This window comes from Thamnophis elegans, chromosome 8, assembly GCF_009769535.1.
Source record: "Thamnophis elegans isolate rThaEle1 chromosome 8, rThaEle1.pri, whole genome shotgun sequence".
Taxonomy (NCBI): Eukaryota; Metazoa; Chordata; class Lepidosauria; order Squamata; family Colubridae; genus Thamnophis; species Thamnophis elegans.
The window spans coordinates 8,287,196-8,306,446 of record NC_045548.1 but is presented as its reverse complement, the minus strand read 5'-3'; the positions used below and the strand labels follow the sequence as shown (position 1 = coordinate 8,306,446).

General features: G+C 34.4%; 1 protein-coding gene across 1 annotated transcript in view; it reads right to left on the bottom strand.

Annotated features, from left to right (window-relative positions):
* Nucleotides 1-2,702: 2,702 nt before the first annotated feature.
* TMEM170B (transmembrane protein 170B) overlaps nucleotides 2,703-19,251 on the bottom strand; it is an 18,583-nt gene continuing 2,034 nt past the window's right edge. The window contains 3 exon segments of the mRNA XM_032223078.1: nucleotides 2,703-6,646; nucleotides 10,837-10,993; nucleotides 10,995-11,008. Of these exon segments, the coding sequence (XP_032078969.1) occupies nucleotides 6,516-6,646; nucleotides 10,837-10,993; nucleotides 10,995-11,008 (302 nt within the window). The 3' untranslated portion in view covers nucleotides 2,703-6,515.

Sequence of the window (19,251 nt, the reverse complement as noted above, 5' to 3'; positions counted from 1 at the left end):
AATATAAACTATGGGAGACATATTCAAGGACTTACAAACAATGTAGCCATTTTGCAGGACTCCCCACTTCCCTGGGATTCCCAACTCTGCTGACAAAACAGGTTTCAAGGGATCTCTGGAAGATCAATAGGACGGAAGCTTCAGAGGGAATGATGTTCCAAAGGCTTGGTCTCACAACAGAGAAGCTGGATCCCTTGATGGGGCAGGTATCCAGAACTCAGCCACATGCCATCTAGGGCTTTAATCTTGAATTGAACCCGGAAACAGATTGGCAGCTAATGCAGAGACGAAATGCAATATGTACCATTCTAAGAGCAGACATAACACCACTGTATTTTGTAGAAGCTGAAGCTTTTGGATACTCTTCGTGGAGGTGACCAGGCTAGGAATAACTGAGAGTGGAGCCTCCTGATGAAGGAACAGGTGCAACTAGTACACAATACGAAGTTGCACAAAGGGTCTCTTAGCCACGACTGCCACATGATCTTTAAGCAGGAATTGTGAATCCAGACCCACAATGCTCAAGCATCAAGACAGATCATCAACAGCAATGCTTAGTTCATTGGGGTGGAGATATACAACTGGGTACGCATTAGGGCAACAGATTATCTTACCCAACCACTTTATGTAGAGTTAAACAGGAGTGGAGAGAGTATCCCACATAATAGGGGTTGAGGGCTAACATTGCCATGCAATACCAACGGGAATCTTCCAGGTTACAATTCAGATCACAGATTTCTTCACACTGTCATACGCTATAAAGAACTTGCAGTTGGCTAGAGAATCTTCCATTATTTGTGCTTTATTTGTGTGGCAGAAATTATAGTGAGCAAACAGCTATCGAAGGTTATTATGAAACAACTTCTGAATCCATTAAGATAATCTGTATCTCTCAAAAACAAGTTATAAGGTTTTCCCATCTTTTCCAGGAGCACATTGTATGAATGTGCAAATGCTCACAAATAAAATGGAAAATGTACCTACACTTATACAAAGAAAGGAATGTTTCTGAGAAATAAATTAATAGTTCTTTAGTGACTAACCGTGTAATCTAGAACATCTTCAAAACAGATTTTTTAAAAAACAAAATTACAGATACATCTAAGCAAAGGCAAATGTTGTAGCCTTCTCATGGATAATTTTCTGTTTTTAAAAAAAAATTTTAACTGAAAATCTGAAACTTTAAATGGCATTAATCAAAAGCAAAATATCGCATATCAGGCCAGACATTTGTGTAAGCACCAAGGCCCTGCTCTCATTTACTGTAATTCTATGAGGTACTAATTTGAATTGTATGTGAGAGGGAAATCCTGCAATTTGCTGTATTTTCAGTGCTTTTTATAACTTGCCTATATTTTAATCTTCAAGTTTTATAATAAAGGGAGAAATAGTTCCTTCCCACACTTTAATCCTATTCTTTTCAGTTAATTCTTAATGAAAAAGAGAAACATTTTCACCAGAAACCCTACAAAAACACATTTTTTAAAAAAATAATGAGCAACTTCTGTGTCTATATTTGCATCTGAAGTTCATATTGTCATCTCCAATATTGTTTTCTTACTCCAAAGCAGCCACAACAGGGATAGGTTTCAACCGGTTCGTGGCAGTCCCCGCAAACCGGTTGGTCGGCGAACCCAGAAGTAACTTCCGGGAATGGCGAAGGGCCCACCCGCCCGCGCTCCTTACTGGTCTTTGAAGGCTTCTGGGCTTCCACGCAGGCGCATGGCACATACAGCGCCTGTGCGATTCTCCGCGAGCAGCTGGAGCATTGCACAGGCGCTAAGACGCATGTGTGAACTGCGCGTGTGCACGAGGACGCCGCCGGCCCCGTTCCAACCAAACCGGTTGGAACGGGATTAGCAACCCACCACTGAGCCACAAGTTGTGTTGTTGAAATTCAGGAGCAATTGCTAACTTTCCTTCTTTTCCCAAAAGTAGAAACAAAATTTGTATTAAGCTTTTGTGAACTTCAACACAATTGTTTTGCTCTTTAAAAACTCCTCTCCCACTCTAACAAAAGACATGTCTCTAACAAAATAATAAATTAAATCCAGTATGGATTCATGAAAACCACATAATCCTCACCCTTGCAACACAAGTTGAAAGTAAAAGCGAGGCTTGGAGGCAAATTATTTTACCAGAAAATGGAGATTAAAAAAATCTTTACTGAAGTAAACAAGTTTGGTCCCATTGAATATTTTATGCAATGATGCAAGTATAACATGTATAAAATTAGTGTCTTAAAATGTTAATTTTAAACCTTTTTGTGGGGAGGGAAAAGAGACATGGAGTCACCTAAATGGATAACAAAATTCAACCATAACTAATTTTAAAAATCCGTTTAATTATACCAAAAGCTGATTGCTTGGTTTTACTATAGTACAACAAAAATATGCAAGCTTCAAGTAGAAATAAGTTTATCATACTGAAACAAAATATAGCAAAGTGCAAACTAAAGAGGAAACACTACTGCTTTCTTCAAATTGCTCAAGAAAAATATATTTAAAATGCTATATTACAAATAAATACAACAAAGACTGAATCACCTCTTTGGTCCATATGTTTATAAAACAAACCAACTTAAACTGTTAATCTAAGTAATATTAAAGAGGATATCTAGAATGCCATTAGATCAGTGTTTCTCAACCTTGGGGACTTGAAGTCCTCTGGACTTCAACTCCCAGAATTCCCCAGCCAGCTGTGCTGGCTGGGGGATTCTAGGAGTTGAAGTCCACAGGACTTCAAGTCTCCAAGGTTGAGAAACACTGCATTAGATACTATTTCTTTAAACTTAAGCTATGTTATTTACTTTAAAAAAAGGAAGGCCTGGAAGAGTTTTATTTTGAATTGTATGAATTTTTCAATTGTTCTCTAATTGTTGTTAATAACTCTGTTCATGTTCAAATACTGGTACTGTTGAAAAGTTACACTGCATTTTTTCTTAAGAATGCTTGGTTCAAGTTGAAGCTATTGTTCAAAGACATTTTTGGAGAACATCATAGATAGTTCTTTGACTTATTTTAGCAGCTGGAAATATTATGGTAATACCATTCATACAAAAAACATTTCACCCTGAACTACAGCACTCTAACATAAACTTACACGGAATTCATACACACTCAACCTTTTCAGAAGATGAAAATTTGTCCTAGTATATAAGCATTTTCCTTATATATTATCTTCAAGAATGAATATAAAAGAATATTGCTATAAAACACACTTCCTTGGTTACTTCATTCCTGTTTTTAATATATAAATCCATTTTTAAAAGCAATAAATAACTATCACTGCAGTCACTTTAAAATACAGGTTTGATGTATTCTATTCAAAGGCATGGGAGGCCAGAGATGTCTTCACTAAATGGTATCTATTGTCTGTTCAAATGTGTTTAAATATCCATTACTAAACAAGAACAGTAAGAAGTTCTATCCACCATCCTTTTATACAAAATAATCATAATAATCATATACAGTGATTTATCTACAAAACACTTCATTAGTTTAATCTTACTAGGGGTTATCTATGATTGCCTCCTGTTGTAAAGTATTTTTGCTTGTTTTTCTCCATTTTTAGATGGCAATGTTACTTACAATAATATGTAACATATTCTGAGGACAATGAATGTATTGCAGTATTGTAACAAAAAGTGCATTTCTACTATCATATAAATTATTCCCAGCCTAGTTTTAATACCAATAGAATTTGTTTTGTGAAAACTGTTGGTAGTTTCATCTGATGAGGCAATTGCAAACATAAGAAGCATCTGAGTTTCCAGCATAACAATGTTTCTGCATATAGCCCTAAAATCTTTATAATTAGCAATTTACAAATACAATCTCTATAACTGTCTTTAGTTCTGGGGCCTGAGAATGTTTGTTTTGTAAAACCATTAGTTTTGTACAGTAATACTAAATATTAAACCAGTTTACATATAAACACAACAGCATTACATATACCATGTTTTGTTGCTCAATAAAATATGGACATTAAGATGCAGGATTCTTATGATAAAATACTGAAGAAATAATCTTCCTCAAACTGAACTGATTTTCTTTTTAAAATCCTCCTGGCTTGAATTGGGGTAATATTCTTCAATTGTGTTTGTTGTTGTCTTTTTAATAGGAACGCCCCTACCACATCCATTACAACATTGCCAAGCAGTAGTAATCCACCAATAGAAACAGAACAGCAGAAAAATGGAGAAACTAAAAAATTAGTTCTAATATATACTCAAGGCACTACCACCCCCAAAATCATTTTATACTACTATTTAGCAAATAAATACATATATATACACACACACAAATAAATAAATAAATAAATAAACAAATAAACAAATAAATAAATAAATAAATAAATAAATGTACCTTGGTATTTAACTTTAAATTAGTTGCAACAAAATATATCTTATTAAATTCCCAGTATTAATGCTATTTCCACTGTCTTATGACCTTGATTCAGAGCGCAGGATGAACACAAAATTTATATTTGTGGCTACTGCGGAGAGACCTCTGCTGTCAAATGATGTAGTAGTTCCATATAGATTGATTCATTCTTGCTGGAACTGCCTACCATTGCGATTATAAGAATGACAAAAAGATAAACAATAAACCTCTTTTAAACTCTTTTAGACCAATATAATACCTTGATAATTAATATATTAACACATATGAATATAAATTGAGATTTTTTACCACAACATTTAGAAAAGCTCTGGAGCAAAGAATTGTGATGTCTAATCATATTGGGTATGATTCTATTATCATGACTTTTTGGACAATGGACTTGTCTTTTTATCTTTTTAAAAAATATTTTTATATAGGCACAATACCTACTTTTATCTTAGTTTTAAGATTAAATTCGCACAGTACTTCCTTAATGGAGGAAAGCACACACATACACAGATGTCCACTGTTAATATTTCAGGGTTCTTTGTTCCAATTTCTAGCTAGAAATTCCACTTTTTAAGGAAGGAGCGTGAATGAATGATGAACCAGTTGGGCAATGAAAGTACCTAAGCTTCTATGGTAAAACTGTGTTTTTCAGCCATTGCTACTTGTACTCTCTTCCAAAAGTTTTTTCAAACACCAGCACATGCAGTGCAGGCTTTGACTGCATAGGAGATCTATGAGTCAGGACAAAATACAATTGAGTCACTTCTTCCTAATATTCACATTGGCCCATCATGGTACTTTCTGTTCTTGGTATTCATTTAATAACATTTTATAATAAAGACAGCTACAGTCACACCACTATGGCTTTTGTTGAAGCACACAAACAGAACGTATCTATTCTATTCAAAGCTAAGCTGATAAAAGTCACATATAACTGCTCCCAAGCTATCCAAAAATTGGGGAAATTCTGTGGAGATTCTCAATTATCCAGATCATTGTTGTCCCGATGGTGCTTTTCAAAAGGCAACTGGAATTTCTTGGTTGTTTTTTTTTCCATTGAAAGCCCCAAGGAAGTCCAGATGCCTTTTGAAAAGCACCTTTAGGATAAAAATTAGGAAACTGAAAAGGAAATTAAACTGCCCTGTTTTTAAAATTATAGCAGCTTACCAAAATAATTTTGTTCTTAATAACATACAAAAAAGGTTTTGTATCTATCACAGTATAATCTGGTAAATATGAGTTTTTCAAAATCTATGGTTTCCACTGGTATTAATGATATTGGTGAAACATTAAAATTGGCTTTGTAATGGATCATTTCATTAAAGACATTTCAGTTTGTATTATTTGACCCATACAACTTTTCAAAATCTGTAGTGTGACTACAGCGTATACCATAAATTAAAAGGTTTGAAATGTGTAGAAATAAATAACTGAATCTGGCTTTAGTGAATACAATGCATCTTAATAAACCCCTTCATGAAATTCTCTCATTTTATATCAATAGGATTCATATCCTTATCAGAGCTTTGCTTCAGCTACGGCATCTGCTCACATATAACATCGGTTCACAATTGTTTTGTTCCCATGGCCATGCTAATATTCTGTACTGAATGGGATTCAGTTAATAATAAGCAAATATCTAGCTGCTGTACCTGAATTTTTAAAACTATGTCTGCAGCATTCAGTTACTACACATCTAAATGGTCACATTATAAATCTTTTTTTTTTTAAAATCAATTTCACATTTGGCACATTTATTCGTTCTTCAGAAATGCCCCTGTGTTTTCTTCAATACCATCACAAACAATGATCACAACACCGACTGTTTGACTGATTAGCAGCTTCACAAGGTGGTTTATCTCAAGCTTCTCCTTAATGGATCACACCTTGCCTATGACAGAGGCACATTAGGTACAGTGCAGTAGGGTGTTGTTTTCGGACTCTAGAGGAAAGCATTTCCCAAATGGATAGAGCCTCTAGTTTGCAGTCCACATACCATGCGTTTCCCTGGTAATTCCAATCCATCCGCTACTGAAGCCATTTTCTGGAAAGCTTCACTGCAGACTGCTTCCTTTTATGCACAGCACTTCCGTAAAAAAATTCAAAGTGTAGCAAGAAGATTCAAAGTGTTGCAAGAATCCTTGAAAATGAAATAATTATTGTCAGTACAGTCTGCCCAACTCCAAACACCAGTGCTTCCATGGGAGCCATGCTTTTCCCAGCCACTCTGTAAATTCCAGCTACTGCTGCACCTGAAAGGGACAAGGAAGACAATTATAATCAGAACCAAAAAAAATATATATTCAAAAATCACCATATAGTCAATATGTAATGTTCCCCTCCTCCATACACAATTGATTTTACAATTCTTATCACACTGGACAGAAAGTACAGTATGATTCCATAATTTACTAAAATGTAAATAGACACTCTTCTACAGAATATTTAAGGAATGATCCAGCAAAAGTCAAACACTTCTTTTGCATTCATATATGTTCAGCTCCCCCATTCAGTGAGACTTAAAGTTCCCAACCCATGTAAGAAACTAATAATTAAAAGCCTACACAAGACCAATGATCAAATAATCTAAAGGTTTAATTTCTGATTGTTGACTGCTGATGAAGCATCCTAAAATAGAACTCAATTCTGAAGTGATACTGTTCTATGAATTCTTTATTTATATACAGTCCAATTTCCTTTGAACCTTGATCCACTGTCTAATAATTGTTTCAAATGTTTAAATCTTATCAAGCATTCACCCTAGAAAACAGGGGCAAAGTAATCCACCTTCTCCAATTGAATCCTATTCCACTTACAGCTAATGCATATGCTTAGCTCAACAGGGCATGCACTGACCTTTACTCTACCTTGGAGAACAGTGAGAAGTATTTCAATTTAATCAGTTTGCTATTTCAACTGAGCAAAAAATAAACTTTAAATCAAGGAAGAATCACAAAAGTAACATTAGACCGTAGTTTAATACAGTGGATTGGTTCAAAGCTGGTAACCATGCTATAGATCAGTGTTTCTCAACCTTGGCAACTTGAAGATGTCCGGACTTCAACTCCCAGAATTCCCCAGCCAGCGAGTTGAAGTCCAGACATCTTCAAGTTGCCAAGGTTGAGAAACACTGCTATAGATAGTTCTTGATTTATGATATTTCATTTAATAATGGTTCAAACTTAGACCAGCCTCAGAAAAAATAATTTGCAACCTGTCCTCAAAGCTACAATTGATGCACCCCTCTCATGATCATGTGACCCAATTTGGGTACTTGGCAACCAGTTCACATTTACAAATAGTTGCAGTCTCCTGCAGTCACATGATTACAATCGTCAACCTTCCCAGTCAGTTTCTGACAAGCAACATCAACCGGGGAAGGAGGATTTGCTTAACAATCGCACGACTTGCTTAACAACCATGCGATTCGCTTAACGATTGTTATAAAAACAGACATAAAATCAGGTTCAGTCCCATAACCACTTATTTAACAACTGCATTTCTAAGCAACCGAAATTCCTGTCCCAACTGTAATTGTAAGTTGAGGACTAGCTGTATTCTACTTGAAATAAACTCTTTTTTTTTCCCACAGAAAAGGGACTATTTTATTGATTTTTTTTTAAAAAAAGAAATAGGGTTCATTCTAATAGTTATTGTTCAATTATCTGAAAAATAGTTTGATGTTTAATATAATTTTTCTTACAGAAAACTTCCCTAAATTATTCTATCATTAGCATAAGATTAATCTACCATCTTTCTCACTCTACCTTACTGTAACGGTTTCTGTAAGATTTTTATGTTCTGATTTAAGCTTATTTTTGATATGAAAAATTTTAAAATATAGAAAGTTTATTATATGCAAATAAAATCCTGTATGTACTGGGTATTTTTAAAGCAGACATTGTTTCCTATTTAAAACAATAGCTGGCAGTAGCATTAATCACAATATGTGGGTTCTCATAGGCATCGTAGATCTGATAGTCTTTATATTAAAGTTACCATTTATGGGTGTATGTGTGTGGGTGTACATGTACATAATTATTTAACTAAATGAAATGTGACAGATAAAGACACTTCATTTTTATCATTCTAATTTTTGTAAGAGAACCATACAAATCAAATATAAAAATAATACGAACAATTCTAGGTTAATGAAATGACTCCTATAACAAACTAAATACATTTTTCTTTTGTATTGCAAAGACAGAACTGATTTCATAACAAATGCAAATCTAATTGATGGCTTAATTTATTACAATTCCAAATCAGTAGAAGACAGAAATCCCGAAAGGAAAGACTGCACATTAATGACTTGCTTAAAGTTATGTTATAAAGTATTTTTTACATTTCTGTGGTTATCTCAAAGAATGTATCAAAATCTGTGCATAGGGGAAAACCCAATACTAAATAAATAATAACTAAATCATAATGAAAGAATTCTATCTACAGTTAACAAAGCCAATGGTTACAAAGGCATTGCATAGATTGCTCCTAACAAATTTATAAAAATTTCTATAGGGAATATAAGTCTACCACACACATACACACACACGCGCACACACAAAATTGTACATTCTCATATATGGGTACAAGCATTGCTTTCCTCCAAAAATGATTGTAAAAAACTCAGGAGATCCCAATTGTTTTATGAGGGATGATTGCGCATCTCCTGGAATCACTAAGCACTTAACTTGACAACTCCAAGCAATGCTTCTTTTCATAAGGCATTAGTAAATCATTTAGGAATCTGGAAGTCATGGAAAGAAGCTAATGATGCAGCAAGTGTCTAACTTGACCCAGGAGAGAACTACTGTACAGTACCTTCCACATTCATTAAGGAATTGCGCTTTTGGGTTGTTTGAGTCAGTGACATATATATATATATATTTCTGACATTTACATATATAAAACAATTTTGCGAATTGAGATAAACTAATCTTAATTTGCTAAGATAAGCAAAATAATGTACCTATTCTATAAAGGGTCAGATAACATTTTTTTTCTTTTGAGAAGCTATTCTTATTAGGTATAACTATTTCAGGAGCTATCTCCTAAAGTACTTTAGATTATAACAACATCTTGCAGAGAATGTAAGTGCAACAGACTGCCTTAATTGCGAAAGTGTAAAATTGTCTGAAGAATACAGAGACAATATCTTTATTGGACAAAGTCTCATTGTCAAGTTATTAAATAGTTCTTTAGAAGTTTCATTATCTTTAATACAGTAAAAAAACATGCATTAACGTATAAAATTTTTAGGTTTTAGTTGCTAAATTTACTAAGCTCCACTGCAATATTGCATTAACGTGGACCAGCAATTCATGCAAATTTGTTCTACTGGCAACTGAAAACTTACTATACAATGGTTATGCTATTATTATTTATCCAGAATTCCAGTATATCACAGCAGATCTTTCAGTGCTTTACAAAGTGTTGTCATAATTCCCCATCCCTTATTGCCATAGTTGCATTAGACATCTTTTATAAGGGAAGGTTAAAAAATAGCTATTGCTATTTTCACCAAAGCTGGAATGGCAATGAGAAGGTAATATAGAAACCTTTTTTTAAAAAATGTCCAGATTTTTATTATCAGTTTGACTCATGGAAATGGGCACTCCTACTTTAGACTTCAATATGTAGAGTTTTTACAGTGGTGGGTTTCAAAAAATTTTTGGACCTACTGTGGGTGTGGCCTCCTTTGTGGGAGTGGCTTGCCAGCCATGTGACCTGGTGGGAGTAGCTTGCCGGCCATGTGTTTTCTTTCTCTCTTTCTCTTTCCTTCCTTTTTTCTCTCTGTCCCTTTTTCATTTTTTTCTTTCAACTCTCTCTCACTTGTTCTTTCTTTTTTTTATTTCTTTCTTCCTTTCTTTCTCTTTCTCTCTCTGCGTGAGTGTGTGTGTGTGTGTGTGTGTGTGTGTGTGTGTCAGTGGTGGGTTTCAAAAAAATTTGGAACCTCTTCTGTAAGTGTGGCCTGCTTTCTGGGTCCACTGGTGGAACTTCTTCTAACCGGTTCAGTAGATTCGATGAACCGGTTCTACCGAACTGGTGCGAACTGGTAGGAACCCACCTCTGGGTTTTTAAAACTGTACTAGGATAAAAGGACAGGTTAAGGAACAGACCTGGCACACAAATGATCCAAGTCCATTATCAGAAATTCACAAAATATGTATATAAAGCCTTTATGTAATTTGAGAATAAGAACTATGGTTTATGCAGTCGTTTAACAGATAATAAGCACTGGGAGACAGTTATGCCTAGGATATTATTATAATAATACAATAGCTACAATCTTATACATGATTTTTTTTCTTTCAGAGAATAAATAGCACTCCAATATAAAATTCCAAAAATATGAACAGAAGCAATACATGAACATTTATTACAATTGCTAGCAATAATCTTCAAAAAGAACCACAACTATATTTGAACATGTAAGACTTACTGGTTATCATAGCTCCAGTTACAGAACCCAGAAATCCAATGCTGACCACAATGAGAGAGATTACTCTCCCTTGCCTATGCCTTTGCAGCATGACAAACATTAATACTCCTGCCGCACCGTGGACAAAGAGAGAAGAGAAGAGAGCCCATAGGAAAACCCCAGTACCACATTTCTGGAAAAAGTAATCAAACAGCAGGTTAATATTCTTATTTCTTTCTGATGGTAACAAATATAGATATATATATTTATATATATATACTTAAGTATTTGAAAAATGATAGAGATATAAATGCATGCACAGAAGTAACTCTCACTTACAAGTTAATTTTATTATCTTGTCCATTATCCATTCTAAAAAATATTATGTATACCTCAATGTTCTTATCCCCTCCCCTCCTTTTCCTATAAACTACCTAGTAGACAATTTTTGCCAGTGGGGAATGTGCAAATTATATAAAAAAGTAAATATTAAATAATTATGAATAGGCTATATGTCAAATGCATGGAAATAATTCTCACCTATAGTACCAGTTCATTTCATTATTCTTCCACTACCCATTTTCAAAAGGACCGTGTATATTTCTGTATTACATTTTTCTTCTTCTTTCCTTTTCTGTGAGCTACCAAGACGACTTTTTTTGTTAACAGGTTGCAAAACAATTATATGAAGAATTAAATATTAAAAGAAACAAACGAAATTTAAAAAGGACCATTTCATAGTTATTCTAATGTGTCTATGTTATCTATGTTTATATGTAGGTATATGGGTACATACTGTACGTGTGTGTGTGTGTGTGTGTGTGTGTGTACATATAAATATCTCTCATGAATACAAAGTCACACACTCAAAATACTCTGAGAGCTAAAAGAAGAACGTAATTTAAGGGAACGAAAATACAGATATTAACTATTCAGAAGTAATACCGACAGTAAAGTATTGAAGGTATTTGCTTTGCTTAAATGGGCAATATGCAAAATGATGGGTTTTTCCCTGATGAAGCTAATAATATTGCAGTTATCAATACATTGGTTCTGAATGTTTATAGACTGAGATTTCTTATTATTTAAGGACTGAATGTCAGATGCATGGGACTGAGATATGTAGAATAACAGAATATTATTATTATTTAATTGCTCAATGCTTTTGTATATTAAAATTCTGTTTCTTTGGAGATGTTAAATATCAAGTAAATAAAACAAATCTTTAAATTTATGGAATTAACTCGGTGTGCAGATATAGGACTATTCAAAAATATAATATTTAAAACTAGTTTCACCACATACTAGTGATAGTGCTTTAATAAAATATACTTCTATCATAGAAACATTCATTTTCAAAAACAGTTGTGTTTACAATGCAATACCACAGTATGCTTTACTGCTTTTAATTTTCATCACTAATTTGAAAATTCCTTCAGAGGCATATATTGAATCATATAAAATCTATTCAACTAAACCAGAATCCAATAGGAATAGAAGTTCTCAACTTACAATAATTTGACCATTCAAAAGTTTGATGGACATTACAAAGCTATTTATGATCCATCATCAAAATTGCAATTCCCTCCTTCCCCACACAAAAAAATCATGTGATATTTTGGGCTCTGATAACTGGCTTGCATTTCTGAGCAGCTGCATCATTCCAAGGTCACTTGGTACAATTTGTGACATTCCCCCTGCTTTCTGGTGGGAAATGGAACGAAGATGCCTATGGATATGCTAGCTTTGTTTAATGACTATGTGATTCACTTAATAAGTGATTTTCTTAATGTATTGATTCATTTATGACCATCATGCAAACAACTTTAGTACTTGGTGCCACCTGCACAATGAGCCTGGAAACCATGCCATCTTTGGTGCTACACAGCCACATTTTTCCCTAAAAAGGAGAAGCTGGATACTGGCTCATCAGGGTGAAGAACTTTTGTTCTTAAAAACTAATCAATGTAGCCTGTGCGGTTTGGTGACCTTGCAAGTTTTGTATTTCATGTTATTTTATACTATTCTATTGTTAATCAAATATGTTGTTGATCATAAATCAGAGAATTTATGAGACATCATACTAATACCTAAATAGAATAAAATGCTATATTAGTGGGCATTATTTATTTTGAAAAGTATTAGAACTAAATATTAAGTTTAGCAGATGGATTATTTTGGTATAATGGGAACTAGCAAACTTTTTAAATTTCAGTCATGCAGTACATCAGAAGTTTTCATTAATAGTCAGTATTGATATCCTTCAGGCTCCATGTGTCTAATGGCATCTCCATTCATTAGCTGTAATCCATCTTCTATTCTTATCTTCATTAAGTGCCAAACTAGCACATCTCTTCAGGCCAAATTTTACTCCTGTATTTCACTCTATGCATTTGATAAGTGAGCTGGAGTTTACAAAAGCTTGTCTTTTAATAAAATTATTAGTCAAAAATGCCACACTACCAAACTCTTTTTGATTTTTGGCTGCCATACGTTAACAGAGTTTTCTTCCTAAAATGTCTAGGAGCAGTGATTTTAATGCTTTTTAAAAATTCTTTAGATCTTTTTTTTTTTTTTTTTGGCAACTGAAGGATCGTTGTATCAGCTGGTATTTTGTGCTACATGAATTTTTGAAACCTCTTTTGTTCTATTGTTCATTTCAAATAAACTTGTGTAGATTGTTCATAATCCCACTTGACAATTTCAGTGTTGTGAGCCAGCAAGTTATAGGGCTAGAGTGGGCCTGTCAAACTGGCAGCCCACAGGCCAGATGTGTCACACGCAGTCCATGCCCATTCCAACTCCACAAAGGCAACAAAAAATCTCACAATGTCACGTAATGCGATCGACTTTGACACCTGTGGCCTAGAGTCATCTTTTGCTTTCCCCTTGCCTTTTGGTACTAGAAATGTTATTTCATTCTTCATTTTATTGTTGTTTGCAGAAGGTTATTCAGTTGTGTTGCTAGCTTGGAGTGTAGGCTTATCAAGATTAGAGCCAAAAATCATGCAGTTAATCTTTGGGGAGGATACTCCAGTTCTTTATATTTTTGAGTTGCATCTGAATCATTTTTACATCTTCCATTTGTTTTTCATCAAATGCTTTCCAGAATGTTGTGCTTTTCATTGCACTCTTAATATTTTTCCAATATTCAACAATTTCTTTATCAGAATTTGTTATAAACAGTGTTTTAACCCGATTATTATTGCTTATTGGGGATACCATATCCAGAGGAATGGAGTAGCATAGATTGTTTATAAATAAATAAAAAATCTTCAGTGTGAAATTTATTAGGGTCTTGTCCCTATTCTGTAACAGGTGAGCGAGCAATAGAAGTCTAATCAACTAATTTAGGTCAAAGAGCTGAGCTTGTTAACTTGTGGTTAGCAGTTTTTGGAACTAGATTAAAGTAGCATAGGAAAAGGTAAGTTGTTTAGGCAATTTCTCTAATTGGGGAAAGAAAACAACCTCTTTACACAACCCATATACTTTCTGAATTCTAACATTTTCCCTCAGGGACAAGATATTGTATTGGGTAGGTCTGCCTGCCTAGCTAGCTTATGCCATCTATCCATCTATCAAAATCACCTATAATTAGTTTTAGCCGACAATTATAAACAGTGGAAAGGCAAGTCCTACTGTGCAAAATGGAATTATTTCTCAGTAAAATACATAAAATTTAATTCTAAACACTATAGCCTTTCAGACTATGTAACCCATCAATTCCACACTGGCATTGGCTTTGCACAGTATATCAAGGACTTCACTCCAAAAGTGAGAGTGGCCAGAAATTAACTTAAGTAGGAGGTTGTAAGGTGTTAATGCCTTACAACCTGAAATGTCACAAATTCATTTTGGGTAGATCTGACCCAGGCAGATGGCCAGAACTCATAAAGGTTTCCATTTGAGGAATCAAAGACAGTGCTCATGTTTTCTTAAGGTCAAGATTTATTGCTTCTCTAATACTTAATTAAGAATATGCTCCAGATAATTTTTATAACTGTATTTATTCACGGTAGTTTGTTAACATATGGTTTCTGCTTTTATGTGACATCCCACTCCTTTAAATATTGTATATTTTTTCCTCTTCTGTAAACTGCTTTGACTTTCCATCTCTTTTTACATACTATGTTCTGAAGCTTACCACTTGCAGGAGATTTGCCATTTGTGAAGAGCTTGAAGCAAGAAGATTGGTTTTTTTTCCTAAAATAGTTATGAATATGCAGAACAGGGAAGAAGTTCTATCTTCCAGAAGCTTGGCTTCTATATGAAACACAACACTACTGGCTCATGTGGTTAAAATGCTGGGCTAACAATCGGAAGGCTCAGATTTGAAACCCAGCTGATGCTGCAGGAGGAGTGAGCACCCTTCACTTGCTCCTGCCAACCCAGAAGTTCGAAAGCAGGCAACTGTGAGATGGGTACCACATCCATGGACAGCTTAACAGGGATATGAAAGAAGCCCCTACCTGGGCATCCCCTGAGCAATGGTGATGTCACTGGTTAATCCTTTCAATATGGAAGTGCCTCAGTGCTCCTAACGTGACAGTAGTAGTAGTAGTAGTAGTAGTAGTAACAATGGTGGTGGTGGTATGAAACACCAGGCCAGGTGTTTCATACCTTGTCTTTGCCCACCATTTTTGGTGGGCAAAGACAATTTTGTATACACTGGTTTTAAATAATCAGTGGAGGCAAAACTCCTGTACTGTTTCAATCTATTACAGTTGCAGTTTTCCCTATACGTAATCTTACAAGAAGGCTTCACATTTTGCAGCCTCTCTTTATGCAAGCTTCCTTCCATCTCATAGCCCTCCACAAAGTGTTTAAAACAGGAAAAAAGAAAAGAAGAAACTAAGACTTTTCACCTATTCATGGGAAAGGTTTGTGGCTCCATGCAATCCCTGGACTGCACACTTTATACCTATGTCAGATGTAAAATCTGATAATACTAGGCAAAAATGTATTTCCAAAAAGAGAAAAATACACACCCAGTATTTTAAAGCAGTAAGTTTCCATATGGTCAGAAATATTCAAAGTTTCAAGTTTGAACATGTTGATTGGAGGACATAAAAACACATTTATGAGACTACACAAGTGGTCTCAGGTGAGGGATACAGGATACCATTTGCTGGATTTTATAAAAAAAAAACCTCTCTATTGTTTTTAATATAGTCACATCATTATATATCAGAACTAGAGGACACATATTGTCACCTTAATACTCCTCTACAAGGATCATAATTTTTAAAATGTATGAAATTTTTTAGAATAAAAAATAATGTAATTGTTTTTCCAAACAATTTGTTAGCTGAATTTATCATAACAATATAATAACTACCAACATTCATGCCTCAAACTTTCTTATTCATATGAATATGTAATATTAATAACCAGAAACAAAAAAACAGAAAATTTCTCCCATTTATTGAGACAGTGTATCTAGCAAAAGAATAGTAACTTAGGAAATCAATGATTATTTAAAACCAGTGTATACAAAATTGTCTTTGCCCACCAAAAATATGATTATCAATGAAAAATGAGTTAGAAAACCAATGAAGAAAATCCATCAATGTCACTTTGGCCATTTGATCAGGAAATGTATGATTCGGTTTACTGTAGTGGTGCAGGCTTCAGGTTAGAAACTAGGGGGCCTTAGGGTCTGCTCTTGGTTTAGGCACAAAGTGAACTGGTTGACCTTGGGCTACTCGCTTTCTCTCAGCCCTAGGAAAAAGGCAATGTCAAATCACATCTCAAGAAAAATGCAGGGACTTGTCCATGAGTCTTTTAGAATTGGACATGATTGAACGGAAGAAAAAACACAGTTCTATTCTTGCCATGTATGATTTTAATGGCAACAATCAAACCAACACTGCTGAGAAAAGAGAATGTATTATTGCTGAGAGCCAGAGCAGCAAGTGAAATATTTATCCTACGAAATACGTTAAGTACTGCACAATTCATTCAAAAACAGCTAGAAAGACAAAGCAAAGACAGGTAAAATTCTTTCCACTTCTACATGTCTCCCCTTTCAGAATCCATTACAAAACACTCCTTTGCAATTTGTTTAGGTAAATCAAAACTTTGATAGCATTTCTATTATTTAATTATTAAGGCACTTCTTTAATTTAATAAATTTTAATACATCAAATTACTTATTGAAAAATTAAATCTTTATATTTTATTTGTATAAAATAATCATTCTAAAGAAATAGAAATGATATTCATTTTCTAAGATGATGCTTTTTAGATGTATTTTTATAGTTTAAAATGTTTTTATATTAAAATATTAGTGATTGATAACTCATGGTCAGGCATGGTAAATGTTTAATTGATACCAAACCTGTGTGTCCATATATGCATCCATCCATTCATCCATTCATCCATACATACATACATACATACATACATACATACATACATACATACATAGGATTTTGAAGGTTGGACACTAGAGGGAACCAGTAGGAATTAAAGATTACAATTAAATGAGAAAAACATCTAAATTTGCCTTACTAGTTTTTTAATGAACAATGGAATGGATGTTAATTTTAAAAACGTCTGCCATTATATACAGATTGTGTCTGGAAGATTATATGGAAGAAGAAAAAACTTTATGAGACTGAATCTGATTTGAAAGTAGGTTTAAAAATGATGGGCTATGGCTGTCATGGTGAACCTATGGCACTTGTGCCAGAGGTGGCATAGACCCCTCTCTGTGGGTACTTACGCTGTCGCCAGCTGCTCTTCTGGTTTCTGGCACACGCTGGTCTTTGGGTTTCCAGCACTCTGGCGCATGCAAAGACCAGCTGGCCAGCGTGCATGCGTGTGCCGGAAACCCAAAGACCAGACAGCTGGTGCGCGCACGTGCACATGCGCATACACGTTCTGGATTGGGCACTCGGTGCCAAAACGTTTCGCCATCACTGGACTATGGGAATGCAGTGGAGGGAGATACTACGCAGGATATTCAAATGCTTGATGTCTTGTTAAACCAAAAGACTGACCTGCATAACTTTCTTATACTGGATTTATAAGAGTTGTTACAGTTTCGAATATTGTGAGAAGGGACAAGGAAAAAATGAGACATCATCATATTCTAGGACATTAGAAAAGAGATGAGAGAACCGATTATTTGATGAATTTTAAGAGAAAGAGATTTGTCACTGTAACTTATACTTATTATAAAGGATAAGTAATTTTTTTCTTTCATATACTTTTGGGTGGGTTTTTTTGTTCCTTTAATTTGTACTGGTTCTTAGCTTTTTAATTATAATGTTTAATAAAATTACTATGAAACAGAGGCTCTTAGTATAGCTCTGCAATTTGATATTGTATTATAAAATTGTATCACTTGATGCAATATATCATTCAAGCTTTCCATATATCTTTGTGCTTCTAGGGTGTGTATTTTTGTTTTAACTGTGTGCAAAGAATAAAGAATTCTAGAAATGTTTTCAGGTATCAACATCAGAGTGAATGATAAATAATACCCTGGATTAGCCTCTTTCCCGATTTGGGAGATAGAAACAATACTTGCCAATCACCAGTCATGTCAATTCAATGATTTTCCAATATGCATGCGATTTAAGTAGCTCTGGAGATTTAAACTCATTCAAAGTACATAGCTCCTGGCCATTATTCTATCAATCTCTAAGCTTTAACTCTGTCCACTATTTTGCTTTTCACCACTTCCTAATGGGATACAATATATTCTTCAGGGAGAAGACTAAAGAACTGGGAAGCTTTGTCTTTTCTTTGTTACTTGTTATAATTTCATCACTTTCACTCAGCGACTAGTAATTTGAATGAATTTGAATGTATTTCTTTTAGACATTGCTCTTAGTATCCTTTAATGATCTCATATAATTCTCAGCTTTAGCGTCCTGATATTAAATTTATAGTTTTAGACTACCTGCACATCTTTTTCTTTCATCATTTTCCTTCTCACGTTGTTACACTTCTTCTTTTTTTGAGTAACCACACTGGTTTTTGATGTTTTTCATTTTTTTCCCTTTACTGAAATTATTTGTATTGATACTTTTTGGCCTTACTTTTTAGGAACTCTCACATATCTTAAACTCTTTTTCTCATTACTTTCTCCTAACTATTTGCTGATCAGCTATGAACACGGGCCCTATTAACTAACTAGCCTTAAAAGAAACAGAAAATTAGATCTCACGTCCCAATGTACGAAAGACATATCTGATCATTTCCTCTTGGATATTTTAGTAAACATATTGTAAGACCAAAATACAATCAAAATTCATTGTCAGAATGTTATGTTTATTTCTTGAACACACATTGGCTTAAAAAAAGCATCTTATTTGCTTGTTCGCCTGGTACGTCAGTTGTGCCCTTTCCTGGATCGGGATGCTCTGTACACAGTCACTCATGCCCTCGTCCTTTCTCGCCTGGACTACTGTAACGCTCTCTACA